Source organism: Scedosporium apiospermum, assembly GCF_000732125.1.
Source record: "Scedosporium apiospermum strain IHEM 14462 chromosome Unknown SEQ_SAPIO_0098, whole genome shotgun sequence".
Lineage (NCBI taxonomy): Eukaryota > Fungi > Ascomycota > Sordariomycetes > Microascales > Microascaceae > Scedosporium > Scedosporium apiospermum.
Window position 1 is genome coordinate 465,030 of NW_015971799.1, and position 23,556 is coordinate 488,585.

The following is a 23,556-nucleotide window of genomic DNA, read 5'->3' on the forward strand; positions in this document are numbered from 1 at the left end:
GTCTACATTTCAGTTGAGAGTAAAAATCGTTCATAATACCACTTCACTTCACTGTTCATATTGTTCATATTCAGTATTCGCACCAAGGTTCTACTGTTGCTGACTCATCCGCGTCATTGTCGTACCCCTGTCATCGTCGTCAATTCTCGGCGGGTCCAACCAAGTCTGATCTGACATCTCAAATCTGTTGGAAATTTTTCGACAAGCTCAAGCTTGGCCTCAAACTTCCAACAACGCGATACCTCGACTTTTTCTTCCTACTCATCAACCAACGTCTTGTGTTATCCACCCCTCTTACCGCGCCCTCTCTTCACATCCTCTACTTTTAATATTTCAATTCCTCCCCATATACCCGACACAATGCTCGCCTTCAGGTCCCTCAGCCGCGCCGCTCCCCGAGCCCTCCCCAGGGTCTCCCGAGCCTCCAGCTCCCTCCTCGCCCGTCTCCCAGCTACCCGCACCGCGGCCGTCCGCGTAGCCTTCCCTCGCGCGACCTACTCCTTCTCCACCTCCGCCCTCCGCGCGTCTAAGAGCGAGGTCGACGCCGAGCTCTCTGCGAAGCTCGAGAGCGAGATCCAGTTCGAGGAGGAGGTTTCCAAGGAGGAGCAGATGCCCGCTAGCATCAAGGATTTCTTGGCCAGTGGACAGTTTGAGGTTGTTGATGTTGAGGGCAAGGAGGAGGTTAAGCTTGTGAAGAAGCATGGTGATGAGAAGTAAGTTTTTATTGATTTTTTTTTACCTCTTTTTTATCTCGAACTTTGATCTACTCTATCCCGCATGGTCCTCGTTCTTCTCTCTCCTTTTTGGTGGAATATGCATCGATCTAACGTGTTTCCCCATTTTAGGATCACTGTCTCCTTCTCCATCACCGAGCTCCCCTACCAGGATGAAGACTTGATGGAAGACGACCAAGCCTTCGACGACGCCGAGAACCTCGACAACCAGCCCGCTAGCCAAGACCGCAACGCCTCCTCCCGCTCCGCCGCCGAAGAAGACCTCGTTGACGAAGACGCCGAGGAATTCGGCGGTGCCGCTCCCCCCACCCATCTCACCGTCGTCGTCGAGAAGCCCTCCAAGGGCCCCGGCGCCCTCTCCATCGAGTGCACTGCCCAGGACGGTGCCCTTATCGTCGACAACGTGCACTACTATGCCGACGCGAACCAGGCCTTCGCGTCCACCCCCGAGGCGTCGCACGCCCGCGTCGATGCCTACCCCGGTCCCAGCTTCGCTACGCTTGATGAGGATCTTCAGGTGTTGATGGAGCAGTACCTTGAGGAGAGGGGTATTTCGCAGGGTCTTGCTACTTTTACTCCCGATTATATTGACTATAAGGAGCAGAAGGAGTACCAGAGGTGGTTGCAGAACGTCAAGAACTTTGTTGACTTGTAAGCAAAAGTAACTCGACGTAGGGGTTGCGGCTTTTTGGGGAGAGAGTCTGTATGAGTTTGCTGAGAAGCTGAAATCCGAAAAAAAAAAAAACGAGGGTTGGAAAAAACCAAAACACCGCATTCTAAGCAGGCGGTCAAGTGTATTATCTTTTTATCAAATTTCCCACTCTCATATGTAATACCAGATATGATAATAGACGTTGCGTCACGTTGGAGAAGAGAAAATACTTGTGAGTAGAAGCGTATGTTTGATATCATGTTGAATGGAGTTCTCCCCTCCCTGCTCTAGTGTCGAGAAACGCATCGCGGTTTCTCGGCTGTCATGCCCGTATATATATCAATCCCTCTCTCCCTTTCTAGCCGTCGACTATCAGTTACCAGCGGGAAAGAAGGGTCAAAAAATGAATGTAAAAATGAAGCGAAAAAGAAACAAGAAAAATGAACAGAAAAAACATGGTAACCATGCAGTTCTAACCCGCAATGCTCCAAAAACTCCTCAAACTTCACTAAATCTACTCCCCCACCACACGCCCTCACAGGACGTCATCCAACTCCCACCTGCCCTCCTGCGCCCTCTTCAACACCTCCTTCCCCTTATCCGTCAAATCGGGCCTACCACCATTACCCGTGACATGGGTAAAGAAGACGGGCTGCCACTCGACATTGTCCCGCTCTCGCTGCCGTGCCTTCTCGCGCTGTTCCTCTTCGAGCTCTATCTTGACGGTGGTGGCCTTGGAGTACTGTTTTGACACGATGGCGTTGGTGACGCCGGCCCAGAGGGTGAGGGATTCGTTGGGGAGTTGTTTCTCGCGAGGGGGGAGGACCTTGGGGGCTACGGAGAGGGGGGCCATGTCGATGATGGTGTATTGGTCCTCGACGGGATGTGAGGCCTGCATTTTGGCGAGTTAGGATTTTATCTCATATAAGAAAGGAAGTTTTAAATGCTTACCAAGGGTTTGGGACCTAGAGTCAAGACAACCTTCTCTCTCCAAGGACCACCTAACCGTGCGAGGACATCCTTGTCAGGGACATCCTGGATGCGAGTCTTGTCGTCATTCTCGGGGTCATAATGGAAAATGACACCGTGAACCTTGTTGGTAGTCCTTCCAAGCCAGCCCTCCTCTACGTAGCTCAAAATGGCCTTGAGCTTCGTCTGGGGACAGGTAATGTACGCAACCTCAGAGACGGACACGTTCAGGCTACCCCTAAAGAATCCACCAAGATGCGCCGCCGGGTGCGTGAGCTGATACGTCTCCCCGTCCCTCTTGTCAAGAGTAATAAAGATGCCCATGTTATGCTCGCCAGGGGACACCTTGATCGTGGTACCCGTAAATTTGGCCGAGATCTGGTCGAAGCCTCGGGCCGTGAGTCCCCTCTCGGGGCAGCTGATGTGGAAAGCGCTGACGGGGGGGTGGTGGGAGGTCTGCTCGGTCAGGTAGGATACCCTGACCAGGTGTTCGGGGCGCGGCTCGAGTGGGTGTTGAGGGACGGAGAGGGAGACGGTCGAGACATTCTTGGGAGAACCGGAGCCGGAGCCGGACTTGCTAGATTTTACACTTGAGGCTCCGCTGGCAGTGCCCTTGAGGGTATTAGTGCAGATGAGCGGCGCATTGTTCTCAGTTTCCCAGTTACACTGTTAAGAAGGCGGTTAGTTAGGTGCATTTAACTAATACTACCTGGGGTAGCGCATCGTAGCGGGCAGGCTCGACAACGTCGTTGACGTCGTCGCAACCGCAATAGGAGTCTTAGGGTTCCATGACATACCCTGAAGAACTCGCCGAGGCAAGAATTATAAGGCTTGCAAGGCCTTCCCTTCACATACTTCAAATCCTTTGTGAACCAAAACCGCAAGACCTCGAGGATACGATCGAGCGGCTCGTCGGACGTGCCGATGGCGACAAAGGCATTCGGGGCATCGAGATAGTTCCAGTACTCGAGGTTGGGAGTAGGTTCCAAAAGCTGAGAAGGAAGGGAGAAGCGGACGTTAGCGAGGTCAGCGACACCAATGAACCTATTGGCGCTACCATTAGCATGCCGTCTTGGCAACCCTCAGAAGAATGTGCAGCACAAAGTGAATTTCAAGGCCCAGGTAACGCCTTACTTCTTCAAAATGGTAATAAATGTCCTGAGCTTCGAGCCATCACTGGAGTTTTCTTCGATCTTGTCGGGCGCCCGAGTCGCAGCGACTGCCGTGGCCATGGTGGTGGTGGGCCTAGGTATTGATATTATCACAAGGAACGCTTCTGGGTGTGGTAGACTTGAGACAGTTGACGGCGCCGATGTTCGGCGAGTCGGTGGGTTAGGGGACTTGTTGCAAGAGGTGGTTGAACGGCAGCAGGAGCTTGTTTCACTCAGCAAGGGAAGGGAAAAAAAGAAAACAAGAAGAGGAAAAAAGAGCCAGTCGACGTGAGCCAGAAACTATACTGGACACAAGAGCTGCCGAAGGGAGAGTCGAAGGATACAAGATCAACGTGGCAAGCTGGAGGGAACGGGGGAATGGATGCAAGATAAGGTCTGCATCTGCGTTTCAAAGTCTGCGTGGGCTACACGCCCTCTGTAGAGCGGACAATGCACCCGCAAGTAAACTTCGGGGCGGGGAAGAGCACAGAGCACACAGCGTTTACATATAAAGGAGAACAGAAAAGAGTTGAGGTACGAAAGAAGGACTCGTTCTCGAACTTTGTTTGAGGGTGCATCGATGTACACAACGTGCTTCAACAATGACCACTCGACGTATCCATGTATTGATGCACTATGATGCACTAACACGAGGCAGTTGGGCGCCCGCTGCAATGCGCAATGCTGGGGAGCGTGGTGGGGAAAGAAGCTGTTAGGGCGTCTGGCTCTACTTTGACGTAATGACAAGTGCGCTGATTCAACGCCCACGTCCTAAACCAGCAGGCGTAACTGCCATGCCAGCATCAATTGTGCACTTGTGCCTTGTGACAGCGTGCCTTGGTGCCTTAGCGCCGCGACCTGCAACCTGCGACTTGCACCTGGACTGGAGACGATCCCGACTCTCTCAGCGTTCCCGTGCGGCTTGGCTCCCGGCAGCCCGGCTCTTGTTTCAAAATCAAGAAAAACAAAAAATAGAAACAGCCTGTTGTTTCTTGAGGGAAAAAGAGACTCTTCAATTTTCATGGGCCATTCATCGGAAAATTACTAGAGACTTTAGCGACGACACGATTGTATGTGCACCTCACCGCCATCAGCACCGGTAACATGGGAGATCAAAAGCACGTCCTGGCATTGAGCAGTCCACGGGGCTCTTGGCTGGCTCCCTCGATCTGCGGCTCCCTAGCATTACACTCCGCCCTCCGACGTTGAGTTCCCGGCCACCCGCGGATTTTCCTGGTGACCAATCAACGCAGCACATGGCCGAAGCTTCTGGGCGACGATGGACGACAACCTCGCTATCGCGAAATTTTAGTTTCACCAATAATACTTTTTCTTCGAGGTCTTGGGGGGGCAATCAAAAAGAGGATGGTGAGAAAAGAGGATGCGGCATATTGTGACCGATTCCTTCTTGGGAGGGAGAGGCGAGCTTGTCGGTCGTCTTGGGACTTTGATTCGCTCGCTGCATCGGAAGAGCTCGCGAAGTACGCGCCGAGTTTTAACCTTGCTGTTATCGATGGAGCGATGGCTGCCCAGAAACTTCAATTGGGATGTCAGGAGGACATTTGAGCCGGGCCTCGCCGGTCTCTCTGTCAGTCGGGATTGCTCTCGGCGAGTGTTGAGGAGGTTCGCTTCCCCTTTGACCCATGTCTCGTAGGTTTTCTCCCGCGAGTAGCGCCGTCCCTGGGCCTCAGATATAATCAGCGATAATCACTGGCATCTACTAGTCGCGGGACCTAAAAAGGAGCTTGTTGACACACTTACCCCTGATGGGTCAAGTTCTTCTGGACGGTTCACAGGATGAGGCTACTGTAGTGAGATTTTCCGCAGAGTTCGTAGTGGTTATGGAAGGAAGCCTGCCAAACAAGCCTCAGCCCTTTCGGCGGCGGCCTTGAGACGTCTTGACATAGCTTCGATCCTGCTTCCTATCTCGCCTGAAGAAGTTTCTATTTTCGTCTCACTCTATATTGTAATATGCCGACGACATCATCATCGCGAACGGCTTGCAAATCCAGTCACCAAAGTCGACGGACTCCATACATTCTTGCAGTACCGAACTCAACGTCAGGATGTTTAGCGAGAGCTGCCTAAGGCTCTTCTTCGATGAGTTCCTAGTCTTCGATTCAGAGTGAAACCTTCGGTTTAAACAGAAAGGCTTTCCCCGGCGCTTCTGATCACACCCAACACACTAGGTAGGGAGGCTTTGCTCAGTTGCGTGGATGGCATATTCACCCGCCCTCCTTAGGTTTTGCCCCTGTGGGTATTCTGCACCTATCTGCTCCCATGTCCTAGCCGGGAGACCCCCAATTTCATGCCCTCTCTCAGAGGTCGAGTCGTTTAAACGACGCCATATCACGACTTTGATCTCTCCACGGCCAGGCGAGAGTAGAGGTTTCTCAAAGAATAAATAGTCATCCCTTGAACTCAACATTGATGTTCTATAGAGACTAGGCCTCGATCTCGCTGACCACTCCAAGCCTAGGTGAAGCCTAAACCGGTAGCTCGGCAATTGTGGAGATGGGTATTGCGTCTGAGGAGGCCAAGAACTAGGACGGGACGCGGCCGTCAAGGAGAAGGGAGCCCAACTTTCAATATAGCAGCGCTGACGTTTGATCAAGAGATTGACTCGGTCCATTTTGATTGGCTTTGCACTATATGCGCCATGAGTCTTACCGGTTCTGATTGCGAATAGCATATCAACCTCTGACGCGGTCCTATGGGTTTGGTGGAGGAAGATGTCGCGAAGACCTCACCTTCCTTCCTCAAGATTGAGCCCCAGCGCCATTCCCAGATGACCAACTCGGAGTGGTTCCAAGACGAGAAGCAACAGCGATCCAAGTCGTGCAGTCACATTATTCCTCATACCCCTCTCTCTCGTGAAGGCCCGTGGGAAATATGAAGAGCGCCCCGAGATTCGTAATCGATTTTCAACTTCCATGACCTGGAAATATTTAGCATAGCACTTTGTAGGAATGTAGACCATCCTTCATGCCTTGGAGCATTGAGAAGTATGAATCATGGCGCCCAGGTCAGAAAAAATAGATCGAGTCGCGAACATGAAATACCTACGTCGAAGATAGAGAAGATCAACATTGTGGCTTCTATGTAGACCATCTCTCATGATCATCAACCGCGTTCCAGTAGGGTTTTCGAGACGCCATAAACAACATCCCAGGGATATTTCATCCATACAACGGCGATACTTGCGTACCATGTCAAGCCCTTCCATCCGCTAACAGTGGGACGCCGCCTCGTTTGGAGCACTACATTCTCGTTGCAATGAGCAAACTTCCACCCTCAACCCCCCCATTCTCACTGTTAAACATTCCTTTTCTCACGCCTGAGGGCACTCCCAAGGCTATTACCGGCTCCCTTATCGGCTGGTAGAGGGCTGATAGAACGAGTGATTGACTCGGGCTGGACGCCAATATATGGAAGGAAAGGAGGCAGTGACCATAGCACATTCAACACCTCTTGTTCGTGTAACGTATTTTCTGGGCACATTCTGGAAAGTACATCGAATCTGAAAATATGACTTGTGCCGGTCCAAAAGAGTCTTACCAAGGGGGCCGGGAGATGCTCTGATAGACGATTGCCTCATCATGATCCGGGGGAAGAAGCAGTGGTGGTATTCTATATAATGACGCAAATGGACCTTCTCTTCCCGGATCTTCTAATCGACACAAGAAACGCTTCGCCATTACGCAACTCCGGTGTGCTAGCCGACTTCATCTGAATTTTCTTCGCTGCTAAGTCGTACCCATAGGAATTAAGAGATCGGCGGAAGGACCGAAATCCTTCCATTAAGCGGCTCTGTTTTCAGGTCAAATGAGTCATGACGCGATACATGGCAATCCTGCACTCGTTAGCTGCAGCAGGGGCAAGGAAATGCTGTTGTTGCGTTTAATTTAACACGACGAGGCGAGTTGGTTCTCCAGCGTAGTGTGTTAACGAGGAATCTGAGGGAACATCTCAATAGTTTACGAGAGCACCCTAGAGGAAGAAGCAAGAATATCTATCCACATATGATTGCGAGTGTAGCAACTTCAAACAAGACGTCCGGCTTCTGCACGGATATATCCGAATGACATGGGCCAGGCACAGGGCGGCTCTCACAGACACTTCCTAGAACGAGCTGTCCGAAGGATCCTTGGTCGAGGAGGATATTCATTCTACTTAGAGGCCAGCGTTAGACTTGAGCTTCGAGTTCATTTCGAGCGTTCCTCGGCGGTCTTCCACTCATCAGATGGTATGTATGCCCCCTTGTAGAATACAAACTCGTCCAATTCTTCAGAATAAGGTGAGTTACATTGTCAAGTACGTCTTCAAAATAGAACATCGCAAAAGCAACCTCAACAGTTATTTGATACTGGTGGTCGGCACTCCGAAACCCATTCTACACTCCACTACAAATGCCGACCCTCCCACCCACCTTCGCCACCGAGACTGGTGACGGAAGGTGTGGGCTATGAGGCTCAGATCTTTCCATCCATCTCTTCGAGAACATCAGGTAAACGTCAGATAGTATCTGCCTCCCCCCAACTCCCAAGCTGCCTAGAAACACATCTAGCACCCCCTTCAGTCGAAAAGAACACATGGACAATTTCTCTCCTCCCATCCATACCGCTAAAGGCGCAATATCTCAACTACAGACATCATAGGTTCGTCAACCTGCCGGTTAGGGCCTGTCTCGCCCTACCTCGCTTCGCTGGCCGGGCCATTTTGAGTCGTGGCCGGTTTCGTTGGCTTCGCCCTGTTGACCTCAAGTGGTTCTTGTCTGTTGCTGTTCCCTCATGAGGCTATTTCCCTTCCATCAAGTCCCTCCAGGCTCCATTTCATTTTCTCCAGTGTCCTGAGGTACATATCTATTAGTTCTACGTCTTCTTTACCATCCTCGGCGAGACCCACGGGCAATAAAGAGATGTGGGCTTATACGAAGCACACTACACCACAAATCCAGGTCCCCCAGCATAAGTCCAAAAAAGCGGACCCATCCCACTGGGTTGGTTTGATGCCCCAAAAGTGTAAGAATTACTAGTAATTTCTTTGACAAACTTCCCCATTCACACCGACCATCTGGTCCTCTCTTTAACTTATTCTTATTGCGGGGGCCCAGGGTCTGCACGTCACCCGTGTCAAGGCTGCCCCGAAGACGACTGATTCAAAATGAAAATGGCGCTCGCACTAAACTGCATAAGGCATTTGATGGGAGCGGGGATGCCCTCACGTTTCAGCTATCCCGAAGGCGTTAAGGCCAGCCCACCAGTTAAATTGCGCGACCCTTGCTGCAGTGTTCATCTCCGGGAAGCAAACATGGGGGGGATAGCGAGGGGGCCCACCAAGAACTGCATCTCATAACACGAGAAAAAAAGAAAAAAGAAAGAAAAAAAATCTAGTTTGATTTCCAGAGTACGTCGTAGGCATCAAGCGTCCTCGTCGTCCCCGTCCGGCTTGTCTTACCTTCTCGTTCTTCTTGTATTATCACTCCCAAGAGCGGCAAGGAAGAGGAAGGGATCGGCGCCACGGGATGGACTTGTGAGAACCGCTTGCCGCTTCTGACGTCATTCTCTTCCTTTTGTAAGTCTCTCTGTGGCGGGCGCGTCGCGTCTTGGTTGCAAGAATGAAGTTGCTCTCGGTCTCTCATGCAGTCACATCCAAATCCGAATAGGGGATGATTCAAGGGTGGCTTTTGGTGGCATAGAGAGATGGGGTAAGAGATCGCTCCTATTCTGGGCGTAACCCGTACGGGAACCGTGGGAAATCGGGGTAAACCCTCCGGACTACCTATAGTTATGGATGTTTCTCTATGACTGCTGGCTGCATAATGGTGAGCTTCTGATGAGCGATTCCAGGTATGCGAGGCTGCTGTTTCTCAGACTGCTCTGCAGATGATCTCCGACAAGGTATCCTGACAAAATGAGTGAGCGCGACGACGAACGCGCGTCTCGTCTCGGTGCTTTTATTTCAAACCCAGTATTCACACACGTAGAATGTACTCCCAACCCTTCCCATCTAGAACGGAGTACAAGACTAACAGCCCGGGTTTATGTGTTACTGCTCGTATTGCCGTTTTCGTAAAGATCTTGTGGCAAATTTATACGGTGTCAAATTGAAAGTATTATTACCTGTGGGAACCGCAGCGCTGATCAAAGTCCTTTCATCATCTCTCATCATCTAGGACTCGGTATGTCACTCTGTGCAGACACACTAAACGGGAGGAATGGCAGGGTTGTTAACACGGAATACGACTGATCGGTGTTATGCTATTATTATATACCTAGATGCAACGCGGTAAACTGGCGGTCATCGTAGTATCCGTGGCTCGAGGCTTGCGCAATAACTGATGACACGAATCCTCAGAGGATGATCGATCATTGATGATGAAGGCGGAGGAAATACGGGGAGCCGGAGGTGTGCAACTTGGGACGAGGAAGGCTGGTCTCCCATGTCGCCGTAGAGAGGGCACCGGCTGATGTCTAGAAAGGAATTCGGAAATCCGTCCGCCTCTTCTATGCAGTACGGGGTGAAATCCAAGCCACCCGAAACAGATCGTCGCTCCGCCGCCCCAGCCCCGCCGGTCCCCTCGCATGTTCTCTCGGACCGAGAAAGCCTAAACGGGTTAAAGGGGGGAAATGCAAAAAGAAGGACGCGGGAGAGAGAAGAATACACGGACCCGGGGGAAGACTGAAGAAATGGGGGAAAAATTGAGGAGGAGACGGAAGCGAAGAAGCGCCGTGTCCCGCCTCCTCGCGCGGGCCAAATCTCAATCTACTTTCGTATCGATCTGTTCCATAACATGCCGTTGTCATTGAGGCCATCCGCTTGTTGCCGTCTGCTCTCTTTTCTGTTCTTTTCTCTCTTTTTTCTCTCTCTTTTTCTCTCTCTTTTTCTCTTTCTTTTCTAGCCCTCGATCTCCCCAACGCTAGCAGTAATTAAGGCCGCCCGCGTCCCAGGGCGATCCCACCCCAAAGATGTCTCAATTGTCCTTTGATCAAAATCTTCGGGACGTGGTAATTTCCAGCACATACGTGACGTCATATTAGGGTATTGATGACTTCACTCTAATGCACTAAAGTGGAGTGGGATTCGTGCCCTGGTGCTTCCTTCCCTCGACGAAATTTGACATTGACGTTTGACATGGGGCGGGATGGAAAACGCTTTTACGGAGTGCATGGTACAATGTGAACCAAAAATAAGAAAAGAACTTCAAGATGATTTCCTCCAACGGGTCACAATAGATTATCATTGAAAGCCTGTCTGAAGATGAAGCTTTTGGTTGACTGGACAAGTCGTGTCCATCTTTGTCCATCCTTGCAAGGTCCCCGCAAATATGACGTCACTTCCAGCTTACTCCTTCACCCCCCTGGTCCGCTCTTGCGTCAAATTCATTACCGTAATCAAAAAATGTACTTCTCGACAATCCCAACACAAGTACCGTTTTCGCCATGGTGGGGGTAATGATGCGATTCTACCCTCCCTTTGCTCGAGGCCGTATGATCTGGGCCATCGTTTGGTGAGCAATCACGGGTGGGATAGGCCGTAATAATAGCACCGCCTCCCCGTACAGCGCAGGGGGCGGCGTACCTATGCTACGAAGCAGTAGATCCTAGCATTGTGTACCCTTCTCGGGGGGTTCTTGGGGGGCTTATTAGTCTCTGTCCTCGACCCATAGCGTTAATGCCCTACTCGTTTTCGGATCACGGCAGCGCCGAGAAGCGAACGGGGACGAGAGGAGTGACGAAACGGCCCAACTATCTGTGAACGGTAGTGGTTGTCATCGTGGGATCTCGAGAAGACATTAACGTCGGCCAAGGCTGAACTAGAAAAGGTTCCAGTCGCCGAGCGCGAGGGACGCCGACCGACAGCGGTCTCCGAATGTTAGCCTCATTGGCACGAGAGTGGTGGTACACATAAATGCGCCCTCGGGATCAGAGTAACAGGGCGACCAAAGTCAAAACGAAGTTGACACCAGGGGGAGATGTCAATAGATAGAGTTCAGGAACCCGCCAACTCTGATCAGGCAACGCTGGTTTTTTTGCATCTGCCGAACGAGTCGAGGAGTAAACAAAGGAGAGCATTGAGCGAGATGTTCTCCAGTGTCTCAAATTGAATCTAAGGAATTTTGTGGGACTCGGGCCTCCCGCTGGCGCCGTACAATGCAGAGACTTTTTTTCTCTTTTCATACGGTGGAGTTGAGAGAGGTCTTCTCTTACCTCATCGTGCATGACTAGAGGAGTGAGGAGAACGTATTATCGCGGGCTGCGTCTCGCGTCTGGACAACATTGGGGGTTTTCCTCCTATAATCTTTCAGCATATATGCCAAATCGAGCGGACAGCCTTTAACTGAACTGCGCGTTGTGGAGTACCCTACATCTGGTATGAATCCCGATCTCCTCCTGGGGTTCTCGCGAAGGAAGAGATTACAACCTCGTAATACAAAGAACGTCAGCGAGCACATTTCGCCATTTGTCTCATGGCCTAACAGTTAGGGTTCTTCAAGCGAGAGACAATGCTCGAAAAAGATAAAAAGGAAGCTGCTTTTTTTTTTTTCGTTTGTCAAGTCGCATTTCTCGGATCAACCATGACGAGGGGCGGAGCCCGGCGGTGGAGATCCGCGTTGGAATCCAAATGTATAAAGTACAAGTACTTGCCACCAACTTCGACAATACAAGGTCCTAGTTTCAAAATATCGTCCCCCGGCACACTCTTTTGGTGGGTTTGAGAGATCAGTGGCGTCCGGGAAGGGACGCCGGCGGATTCGAGATTTCGAGACGAACCAACCAGGACGAGCCCAGGTAAACTGTCGTCGAATCACATCCCATCTGGGGCGTTCCCAGGATCGTCCATCTGCATGCCATACCACACCATGAAGCCTCTAGCCGTGCTTCGAAAAGTATCTGTGGAGTTGCTTTCATCCTCAAATTCCTTCGAGAGCGGTGAGCCTTTGTTCGTTGAAGAGACGTTCTGAGAATCGAGGCTTCGGAGGACTTCTCCGCACATGAGATGTGGGCTTGAAAAATGCTATATCCTCGGTCGTTGTTGACCTCTCCTTCGAAGATAATAGATACTCGGACATAAGGTGTATGCGTATACGCCAGGCTAGAGAATTTGACGGAGCGGCGATCTAAATACAAGTGTGTTCCAAAGCTGCTCAGGGATCAGGGTTCCTGAACCCTACAGGCTTCGAATTGCCGTCTGAACAAGCGGAAAGAGTGTGCGTACGAAGGAGGAGGAGCTTTACGAAGTACAGGGATGTGAGTGTGGAGGGCATCGAGCTGAGCAATGAGGACGGAAATGGATTGATTACAGGACGCTGATGGGCGGGAAGTATAGGTTGGGGGGATCCAGCACACCCCAATCAAGAGGCTGGTGGCTGAAGTATCCTCGAGAATGTCGAGGATGAACAGCCCAAAACATTGACATCTCGTCTTCAATCTTTTGTACCGGTACTTTGATGGCATCATAGAAGGAGAGACATTGACTGTATCCCATACTTTCTAACTACCCGAGATTCGACAATCTTACCTCACATATTACCGAGTCGATGTTGAGGGAATCAAAATCAATCCTCTGATCTCCACCTCTACTTCGTACGGCACTGTTTATTACGGAGATTAATCAATGAATATCACACAGGATCAGCATTGATATCTCTCGGTATACCACTATTTTTTAATGTCCTGCCTTTCTACGGCATTGGCAGTTCTGCCTGTCCTCGTTACGCTCAACGGCTGTCCTTTGATCCCTTCGTATTGATTGATGTATCAATGTACTTGTGACAGTGGGAGGACGAAGTAGCGTACACAGGTGCACTACAGAAGTTCTCTGTTCCTGGAGGCAAAACGGTGGGGTTTTGCCAAGCACCCAGTCGACTTTGTACCCCATCCATTGCGCATCACTTCCTGCAGCCAGTATGTACTTCGCCTTCAGCACATAACGGTGTCCCGCCGTCCCGCCGATTAGCGGCTAATCACATATTAACACCTAATCGCAGCACACCTCGATCGATGGGCAAACATTGATGTCCATTGCGACTACTAAGGTAGAGCCCTCGTATCTCCAGTCTCTTTTTCTCCTCCAAAGATACAAACAGCACCGCTGGAACGAGTTCTCCTCCGTAAACGTTTTTCATTTTATTATTTTTTCCCTCTTCTTTTTTCCTCTCCTAATCTTGCCACAGAGATCATCGAGCTACTTAACTCAAATCTGGGGCAAGGCGTTGGAATTATTTTGAGTTCTTGCTGCTTCAGCAACCTGTGTAAATAAGTGAGGAAACAACACCTGCTTACGACTCAAGATCGCTCTCCCCATTGCTCCTTCCCTAATCTCACCTCCCACCATCTCTGGTTTTTTTTGTCTCTTTCTATTTTTCCTTTTTTTTTTTTTTCTTTTCTCTTATTCCTATTCGGTTTATATCGTCGCCACCCGTAACATACCTCGCACTTTCTCAAGACCGACCACTTTTCCTTCTTTCATCACGCCCATTCGCACTTCGGTTATTTTCCATCATACAAAGGGCACTCTACTGAGGATTCTCTCGTATGCGTATGGGAGGAACCCCCCACTAGTTCTATATTAATACCCTTCACTCTCAAGTGGCACCCGCTCGCTGCTCGTCTCCAGTATCAATCTCTCGGCCGACCAATCTATGTTCGGCTCATCAATATCCCTTACCTTCCCCGCCCGTTTCGCTTCCGATCTGTCCTTCTAGGCGTGTAAACGTCGTTGACTCTTCGCTACCATACTAGAACATATCTTCGCGCCTGACGGTTTGGAGCCCAGTTCTCGTTTTCTTTTTTTGATGCCGCTGGCTCCTGTTGCTCGGTCCGTATTCTTCCATGACACCTCCTACGCCAGTGTTACCTGAATCTTGGAAATTTTTGAGTTTGAAAGGGGAAAAGAAGAAGAGGAAGAAGAATAAAAGCGGAATTAGGGAAAGGAGAAGGGGAATATATTTCGAAAGCAGGTGGTATTACAGTCTCTCAATCTAGCCTGATCAGCCCCGAAGGTCGCTTCACCTCACGCGCTTGCGTCAAGTGCCATCGACATCGACCCACGCACCACCCAACTTTCTTCCATTCTTTCGAGCGACAATCTTGTTTCCAGCGAAGAATTGACACGGATATAGGGAAGGCTTGAATGTAAAGATTCCCAGGTTGAGTACGGTTTGATGTCCTAGCACACAGGCGAAGAGTCTTCAAGTGCGCCAATATGATTCGTCAAAGGTATGCTTGCGCGCAACTATATCACCAGTCGCATCGCATCGTCTTCTCGCGCGTTGTGTGCTTATCCACGGGCTCGTACAGAGTGATCGAATAGCTAACAGGCAACTCGTTGCGTGTCGCGAAGAAGCTCGCAAAAGCCCGGAGACGACCTACTGGCTGATTTCAGGCAGCAATTCCCAGAAGTTGCTGCTGCGGGAACGATACCATCGACCGGGGGCCCCGTTCGTGCGGCAGGCACCTCGGCCGCTGGTGATAATCCACACATTCATGACGGGTATGAACACTTATCCTTTGCTCTCCTGAGGTTCTTTGTACTGATACGGGGCTATGTGTTGCAGAAATCCGGGTCTTCCGCATGACACTTTTAGGGATCAGGACCCGACTCCCCGCGCGACGAATGAACCATGGCGATTTACACCATCCTTGCTTGATCCGAATTCCTACGCCTTCGCCGGATTTTCGAGTGCGACAGGAGGCTACTACACGCCGACTCCTAATGGCAGCAACACGGTTTACCATCCCCAGTCCGGGGACCTGCAAACGCCAACCCTAGGTCTGGGGATCGGCCTTAATACTCCCCTTCCGCTCTCGACATCGGAAACTGCCATGAACAACCCGGGAGCCATGATAGACATGAACCATTTCCAGGCTATGCAGATGGGCTCCTTCAACGGAGGCTTCGTTTCCACCGCTCCACCACCACCACAAGGGTCTTTTGCTCCGACGACATTTGTGCAACATCCTGATGCCAGCTTCGACTCTATGGACCATGATGGCTTACCCATCAACGCCGATGAACGGGTGGGTGTCATGACGGGCGGGTTCCGTGGCATGCCCCCTGTAGTAGACATCGATGGCCGCCGGCAATATAACGCCTTGAACATGGCCGCCCCCCTCCCACCAGGGGCCGAAAAATTCCGATTCCATGCCACACTCAACGCTCCGACAGCCATGATCAAGCATGCCGACGAAATCCCGATTACCTACCTGAATAAAGGCCAAGCGTATTCTCTTTCCGTTATAGATACTTCCGCAACTCTCCCCATAGAGCCTGGCACTCGCTACCGAACCTTTGTCCGTGTGTCCTTCGAAGATGAACAGCAGAGACGGAGACCAGCTGCTTGCTGGAGCCTATGGAAGGAAGGCAGGGGTACGAACGAGGCTCACCAGAGAGGGGGCAAGCTGCAGGCCGTTGAGTTCATCGAAGCTAGAGATACCCGGGAGGGGGACGATAAGCGAACGAAAATGGAACTGGAAAGCTCATCCTTCGACGGGTTCTCCGTGATCTGGACTCCTGGTGCCAACGGAGCTGCCGAAGTCAACATTGCTGTTCGATTTAATTTCCTCTCTACCGATTTTAGCCATTCTAAGGGAGTCAAGGGGATCCCTATCCGACTGTGTGCCAAGACCAGTCCGTACCCGATTGACACGTCGAAGCCCCCACCTAGTGACGGGTCCGTCGAGGTATGCTTTTGCAAGGCCAAACTGTTCCGTGATCACGGCGCGGAGCGAAAGCTCTCCAACGACATTGCCCATGTCAAGAAAAGCATCGATAAACTTAAGCAGCAAATAGCCCAGGTGGAGAGCGGCATGAAGGATTTCGGTAAACGCAAGCGAACGAGTACAAATAACAACAAACTGGACCCTCAGCGTCCTGGAAAAGTTCAGAAGCACAAGAGGACCTGGTCAATGTCTTCGGGCAGCTCGGCAAATGGGTCAAGCAAGGCGCCAGCTGAAGACGACTGGCATGCCAAACTTCAGGCGCTTCAGGATATGTTTACCAGCACCCGACCTGTCAGCATTCTCTTCCTCCGCGGCGAGGAGCTTGACGACCCTGATCTGCATCCCGTGGCTCTCCCTGGGGACCCCGACTTTTCCAGGTTTGAGGATCGACATAGTGCCGCGTGGCAGGCGCGGAGTGGTCGCAGCTCAGTTGCCAGCTCGTCTCTAGTATCTCCATCCACAAGGTCTCCGTCCTTGGCTTCCCAAGTTTCGGGGATTGGGGGACGGTGGAGTGTAGATGGAAGTGATGGCGTTCGTGGTGTCCCAGATAAGCCGTTTCTGATCAAGAGGCCGGACCATGCGGGCGGAAACCTCGGCGGCTGGATAGAAGCCGTGGATGTCGACTCCAGCTATAGGCCGCCGCCCGAGAGGGATGTGAAGCCCGTGGCGTGCTTCTACATTCTTCGCCGAGGACAGGGAGCCGCTCAATCCAAGCGGAAACTCTACAAAGCCATCTACCTAATGAAACGCACAGAAAGTGAGTTCAGGACTCAGATTGGTGCCAAATGGGATTTGGAACCCTCCAGGATCCAGAGGATGATCCGCGTCCTACCCAGCGGTGTCGAAGTTGAAATAGACGATGATGTGATCCGCGAGGTGGACGAGGGTCAAGACATGATTATGGAGATGACCGAGGTCGACAATGGTGCTCCTCTCAAAACCGAATGGGAGATGATGGTCGATACCGGTGACGACGATACGGGCACATCGCAGCACCAAATTCGGCAGGGTTACGAATTGAGGTTCCTCTTCTAAGGTGGACCTCGACTTGCGGCACCCGAATTACAGCATTTATGTTAAGGATTAATGATGTGACGGTTATTGTGAACTTCTTGGTACAGCGAAGGTTTAGCGACGGTCAACGGGCAGATTGAAGATTTTTATCTCTGGGTGTTTCCCCCTTTGATATCCCTTTCCTATCTCTTTCTTCACTCCCGAGGCTACGAAGCCTCCGGTCTCTTCATGGAACACACGGAACTGTTGCAAATTCGCTAATATACGCGTCCGGAACTCTCGGTGTTGCGGTTTCTTTGGAGGAGTCCCGGTTCTGATTTATTTCGGGGGTATACTCAGTCTGCAATACAGCAGATTTGGACGGCAAGCCTCCAGGGAAATGAGGTCTATTTCACGTTTACGTTTTACTCTTTTACGTTTGGCGTGAGGGTTTTAGAACGGTTATGCTGCAGAGTGACTTTTCTGCTACCAAAAACGTTGGGCCAGGCCAGGGGGATGCGGTATGGGATGGGATGCGAGGAATAAACGACAAGCGAGTTGGATAATGAGATTAAGGAGAGGTCTATTTGATTTAGTGTATCTGCTTCATTCTTTTCTTTTGGGCGGAGGGGGGGGGGATTGGCAAATGTTCCCCCGGCTGTCTATATGTTGAGCTTCCTTGCGCGTGGTGATATTGATCGATATATTTGTTTCAAGACAAGACCTATTCAGCGTCCGATAGACTCGGAACAGTCGGTCACCTTGCGTCATGTGTGTTGTTGCTTTTTTTTTCCCTTTGATTTTCTGGCGATTCTCCTCTTTCTTGGCCTCGTGCGTTGCGGTCTTCTGGCTGTCTGTAGGTGGAATGTGCGGTGTGCCTGGGCTTATTCTTTAGGCTTACTCTTTTCTCCTTTTCTCCTTCTTTCTTTTTACATTTTCCTTTCCTTTTCTTGGTCTTCCCTCGACCATAATGTCCTCACTTTGCAGAGCTTGTGGGTGATGAGGATAATCCTAATGTAATTATTCTCTTCGGGCTATCTCCTTGGATGCTGAAAAAGTCAGGAGCTGGGGCAGAATACTCTGTGAGTTCGTTCTTAGCTTCTTCTGATTTTCTGTGAATTTCTTTCTTCAATACCCCAGTGTCTGGTTGAGGCGGGCTTGTTTAGAGATGATTGAACAGGAGGAAATATTCCTCGGGGCAGGATGCTCTCTGAGCGGAATAACTTCGTCCAAAGTCAACCGAGTCAAGACGACTCCAAGTCAAGTTAGCGTACAAGTACGTCATCGGAGAGAAAGGTCAGCTCTGCTCCATCACCCATCATCTGCCAGTTGCAGATGAGGGGTAAAAGCTGCAGATCATTGATCATTTCGCGACGCGAGGGCGCAAAACCCCGCGGGCCTCGGTCCCTTGGACGTTTGAGGGGTGGAAACGGCGCGGGGTGGACATCAATTGATGGTGTGTAGTGTATTATTTTTTTATGTTCCCGATGAATGCTTCATGCGCCGGCGGAGCTAAGCCGCCGACGGAGCTCGGGATTTTTCTTTTCCAAAAATATTGATGAACCGCCGACGGAGCTAAACCGCCGTGATTGTAACGCGGAGAAGGAGAGGTTAGGAGATAACATCATCTTTCTTTTCACCCCGCAAATCTAAATTCCGCTTCGATACGCGAGGGAGCTAAGTTCAATGTTGTTTAAACCCATTGGCCGGGCGCCTTGGGGTTAGCTTTAAGCTTTCTGGTGCTTGGCGAGAGTGGAGGCGAGTCGATTGTATTTCGTTGATTCCACTCTTCTGTTGTCATGGGTTGTTGACTCGGCAAGCCCCAGAAGAATGTCGAGTCGGGCTCTTTTCTTCTTCTTGTCTTGATTTTGATTTTCTTTTTTACGTTCTTTGCCTTTGGGGGTTTCGAGGAAGTGCCAGAAAATCAGTTTCGAAAGAAAAGGGCTGGAGGCAGCCAATGTTAACCTGGCTCGTTTATACGAATACGAGCATGGATAAAAATATCTAAATATCAGTTATCGGAAATATTCACATATCAGAAAAATCAATGACTCGCATTTCCACTTCGATTGTTCCTTTTGCATTTCTAAGCAAGCCCGTTTCTGGAGTCAATTGACCCTTGAGAGCAAGTTTGGGACGGACCGTTTTCTGATTGGTTCCATGTTTTCGTCACTCTCGTCAATGTTTGCATTCGATGCCGATCACTTGCTCCCAAATGTCTTCTTTCGGATCCGAAGATCGGAGGAATTTTCAACATCATACCGCCCTTTTCACTTTGCATTTGTTGACGTGTTGGCGATTCGCATGCAGGTCGAGAAAATGTGATGGTGATGAGATCTCGGAAATCGTTGCTTGATATCAAGATCAAAGCGATCAAGATTTGACGGCAACAAACTCCAAGATCCAGCCAAAGGGAAAGGGGAAACCAAAAAGGAAAAAAAGTGCCGGGAACCCACCCTTGTAATTACAGGTCCTCCCCGGCTCCGCTAACATTAGAGACCTTTGCCCAGCCCAGCCCAGCCCAGCCCAGCCCAGGGGGACCCCGCTCCGCGCCCTTGATTCCGCCACTTCGTCGGTTTTTTTTTTTTTTTCTTTTCTTCCTCGTGCTCGTTTTCAATCGCAGCTTCTGCGAGCTAAGAGCCGATAAAGACCGTCCGTCCGCCCGTCGTCGCGTCAAGCTAATGCTCTGCAAGCCACCCACCCATGCATTCCTGCCATATGGGCGAGAGCCGGTGAGATGGACCGACCGCTCCTTTGGTTTTGCCATAATTGAAACAGAAGCATCGTGAGAACCATCGGGCATCGAACTTATACGGTCCGACGGACTTTTTTCTGCCTTTTTTTCGGACGCACGCCGGTTGAGAAGCACTGACCTCGATCGAAGTGGACTCTCTCCAGTCCAGTCGAGGGAACATCTCGTCCTGTCCAATTCAGTAGCCGGAACCGAACCGAATCCACACAAGTGGAAGTGGGGCCAACATTGATCAGATTTGAACGCTCTATTCCCTTTTAGACAGACTCTGGATCTCAGGTGAAATGAGTAATGAGTACCTTTAGCCCTCTTGGGAGGACACCCTCGGGATCACGATCAGCTGGTCTGCGCTGTGAGCTCGCCCAAGCTCCGATGTATGATGTTGCTGGAAACGTTGAATGCCGAACCTCTTGACGTCGCACTCTGATATTCCTCAGATGTTCTTCTGCTTCTGGCTCTTCCTCCATGGCGATCGCAATTCTCTTCCCGCTGACGAACCCCACGACTGATACGACACACACAAGGCGATGCTCTGATACTAGCGCGCAAGTAGTTACAGTTACGAAGTGATGTCGTCGATCCCTGGACCCGCTACGACTCCGTCGAGGCGACGACGTTGACCCCAGTGGCCCCCCATCCATCTCCATCCACTGATCCATCATCCCCCCATCAGGAAGATCCCTCCCTCCCCCCCCAATCCCCAGGACGGCCCTAGGCCCGCACCCAAGACTCCACTCGGCATCCGGTTCCGGTAATGGACATGATTGGGTTTGTCATATGTCCCATGTTCCCAACTGTTTTTTTCCGTCCTGCTCCATTGTCCAATGTCCAATGTCCAATTGTCCAGTGTTGGCCCTTGTCGTTGCGGACCCTCCTGTTTGCCCCCGCCCTCCACCTCCTCTCCCACTACCTCCACTCCCTTCCGCAGCTAGCACGTTTTTTTTTTTTTTTTTTTTCTTTCCTTTTTTTTTTTTTTCTTTTTCATCTTCTCCTGTTGAATCCTACCATACTTCGTACGGGGCATGGGGGGGAACACCAACTGCAATGTACAAATAGTGTCCTTCACGACTAGACCCTAGTCCGTATGGAGTCCTTGGGAAAGACGTGATCGCCTCTCTAATTGGGCCTTGCCCACCTCTCGTACCCGTAGCGGACGGTAGTGTACGCACCCGGACATACACACACACACATATATGTTCCGACTCATCTCTCTCCGTTATGTTAGTTTCTTACTCCGGATGGTCTTGTGCCTCGGCCAACCCTCCCTTCTTTCTCTCGTTTCGCCATATTCCCCCTCCGTACTTGTTTAGTCCTTTGTGTGTGAAATGTCAACGGTAGAATTGGTCCTATCACGATTACTTGGCTTTCTCATGTTTAGTATAAGCAATTGATTGTATATTCTTTTTATTTTCTTCCCGACCCTTGCCCCGTCCCCATACCTGTGCCGGGAGTCATCCTGTCATCGGTTCTCTAAGTCCCTCCCCAAATCATGGAGAAAGGCAGGGCCAGTGACGTCCAGGAGACTCCTGTTTCCCTTCGACCCTCCCCAGCCGATGCTACGCCGGGATCCGCCCCGCATCCTCATACCTCCTCCTCCTTCTCTCACTCATTAGCCTCATCTCCTTCCGAAAAGGAAAAGGAAAAGAAGATTGATGACGATTCCCGACCAGCCTCAATAGCCAGTGTCAAGCAAGAAGAAGCGCAAAGCCTAGACACCTATGAAGATCTCGAACGCGCCATCGCCGCGGACGACGGAGACAGCGACGACGACGACGACGAAGAAGAAGACGGAGAAGCCATCCAGAATGTTCTGACCCACATCCGAACCGCCACCAGCATATGTAGCTCCGCTTCCCGGCCCCCGGACTACGAAGTCACCTTCGAGCCCGGCGACCCCGAGGACCCCCGGAACTGGTCCGTCTGGTACCGCAGCTGGACCATCGGCGTGTTGTCCTACTCCAACTGGGTTATCGTGCTGTACAGTACCAGCTACACCGCTGGGATTCCCGGCTTGATCAAGGACTTTAACGTCTCGACGCCCGTGGCTACTCTGGGACTTACTACGTATCTCCTCGGTCTCGCTGCGGGGAGTCTGGTCGTGGCCCCGTTGAGCGAGCTTTACGGAAGGCAAAAGGTTTACCTTTGTTCCATGGTCGCGTCGCTTTTGCTCATCATTCCTTGTGCGTTGGCTAAGACGCTGACCGAGATGATTGTTGTGAGGTTCTTTGGGTATGTTATTTTTTTCGTAGTCTCATTGCCGGCAATCATGAGAGTACATCTCGACCTGTCCGCTTGTTCTCTCTCGCTTTGCTCTGCTTCCCACTTTCTTCTTAACAAGGCTGACGTGTGGTCCTCTCTCCTCTCTCCTCGATATGTAAAGAGCACTCTTCGGCTCCGCCTTCATAACCAACAGTCCGGGCTCCATCGTCGACATCAGCTCCGAAAAACACAGAGCTCTCGCCATGTCCCTCTGGTCCATCGCGCCCCTCAACGGCCCCGTAACTGGCCCCTTGGTCGGCGGCTTCATCTTTCAGTACCTAGGTTGGCGGTGGAGCAACTGGATCGTGCTGATGCTCCAGGGCTTCAGCATGCTCCTTCTCCTAACGCTGAGGGAAACCTACGCGCCGACCATTCTCCAGCGGAAGACGGCGAGGAGGCGGAAGGAGACGGATGATGAGCGGTGGTGGTGCAAGTATGACGAGAGGGTATCGAAGTGGCAGTTGCTGAAAACGAATATGGCTCGGCCTTTCACTTTGAGCGCCACGGAGCCCATCTTGTGGTTTTTCAACGTTTGGTACGCTCGTCCACCCCCTTGACAAATTTATGATGAAAAATAAAGTCCTAACATGCCCACAGGATCTCCCTCATTTATTCTATTCTCTACCTCTGTTTCCTCGCCTACCCCATCATCTTCTCCCAACATCGCGGTTGGACCCCAGGTATGACCGGCCTCTCCTTTAGCGGCATCGGCATCGGCACCCTCATCGTCATCTTCTGCGAACCCCTCTTCCGCCGCATCATCAACGCGCAACCTCGAGACCCCGAAACCGGCGCCATCCTCCCCGAAGCCTCTGGGAGCATCATGACCCTCGGTGCTATCCTCACGCCCCTCGGCCAGCTCGGCTTCTCCTGGACCGGCCTCCCCACCACCATCCATTGGGCCGCCCCCATCGCCTTCGGCATCCCCTTCGGCGCGGGGAACACCCTCTCGTTCATCTACGGGTCAAATTACCTCGCATCCTCGTATGGTATCTACGCGGCGTCGGCGCTCGCTGGTAACGCCGTGTTCAGGAGCATTCTTGGCGGCGTGCTACCCCTTGCGGGACCTAGCATGTATGCGAAGTTAACGCCGCAGTGGGCGGGTACGTTTCTGGGATTGTTGGAGGTCGCTATGATTCCGATCCCGTGGGTGTTTTGGAGGTATGGGGCGAGGATCCGGGCGAAGAGTCGCGTGCTTGTGCAGATGAGGGAGGAGCAGGAGGCGGCGGAGAGGAAGAGGGAGAGGTATGAGGCTTGGAGAGAGAGGAGGGATAGGAGAGAGGCGATGCGGGCTGCCCAGGTTGCCCAGGTTGTGTGAAAG

At 51.4% G+C, this 23,556-nt stretch overlaps 4 protein-coding genes across 4 annotated transcripts; 3 read left to right on the top strand and 1 right to left on the bottom strand.

Annotated features, from left to right (window-relative positions):
• Positions 1–360: 360 nt before the first annotated feature.
• Positions 361–1,389, top strand: SAPIO_CDS5290 (Uncharacterized protein; the record flags this gene model as incomplete). The annotated part of the gene is made up of 2 exons (XM_016787646.1): positions 361–713; positions 846–1,389. The coding sequence occupies 2 exons, from the start codon at positions 361–363 to the stop codon at positions 1,387–1,389; spliced, it is 897 nt and encodes a 298-aa protein (XP_016642661.1).
• A 532-nt stretch (positions 1,390–1,921) lies between these two features.
• Positions 1,922–3,587, bottom strand: SAPIO_CDS5291 (Uncharacterized protein; the record flags this gene model as incomplete). The annotated part of the gene is made up of 4 exons (XM_016787647.1): positions 1,922–2,278; positions 2,338–3,021; positions 3,153–3,399; positions 3,490–3,587. The coding sequence occupies 4 exons, from the start codon at positions 3,585–3,587 to the stop codon at positions 1,922–1,924; spliced, it is 1,386 nt and encodes a 461-aa protein (XP_016642662.1).
• An 11,127-nt stretch (positions 3,588–14,714) lies between these two features.
• SAPIO_CDS5292 (CP2 transcription factor) lies at positions 14,715–17,266 on the top strand (the record flags this gene model as incomplete). The annotated part of the gene is made up of 3 exons (XM_016787648.1): positions 14,715–14,728; positions 14,853–15,002; positions 15,067–17,266. The coding sequence occupies 3 exons, from the start codon at positions 14,715–14,717 to the stop codon at positions 17,264–17,266; spliced, it is 2,364 nt and encodes a 787-aa protein (XP_016642663.1).
• A 4,199-nt stretch (positions 17,267–21,465) lies between these two features.
• Positions 21,466–23,553, top strand: SAPIO_CDS5293 (MFS multidrug transporter; the record flags this gene model as incomplete). Its single annotated transcript, XM_016787649.1, has 3 exons — positions 21,466–22,205; positions 22,390–22,770; positions 22,833–23,553. The coding sequence occupies 3 exons, from the start codon at positions 21,466–21,468 to the stop codon at positions 23,551–23,553; spliced, it is 1,842 nt and encodes a 613-aa protein (XP_016642664.1).
• Between the last annotated feature and the right edge of the window lie 3 nt (positions 23,554–23,556).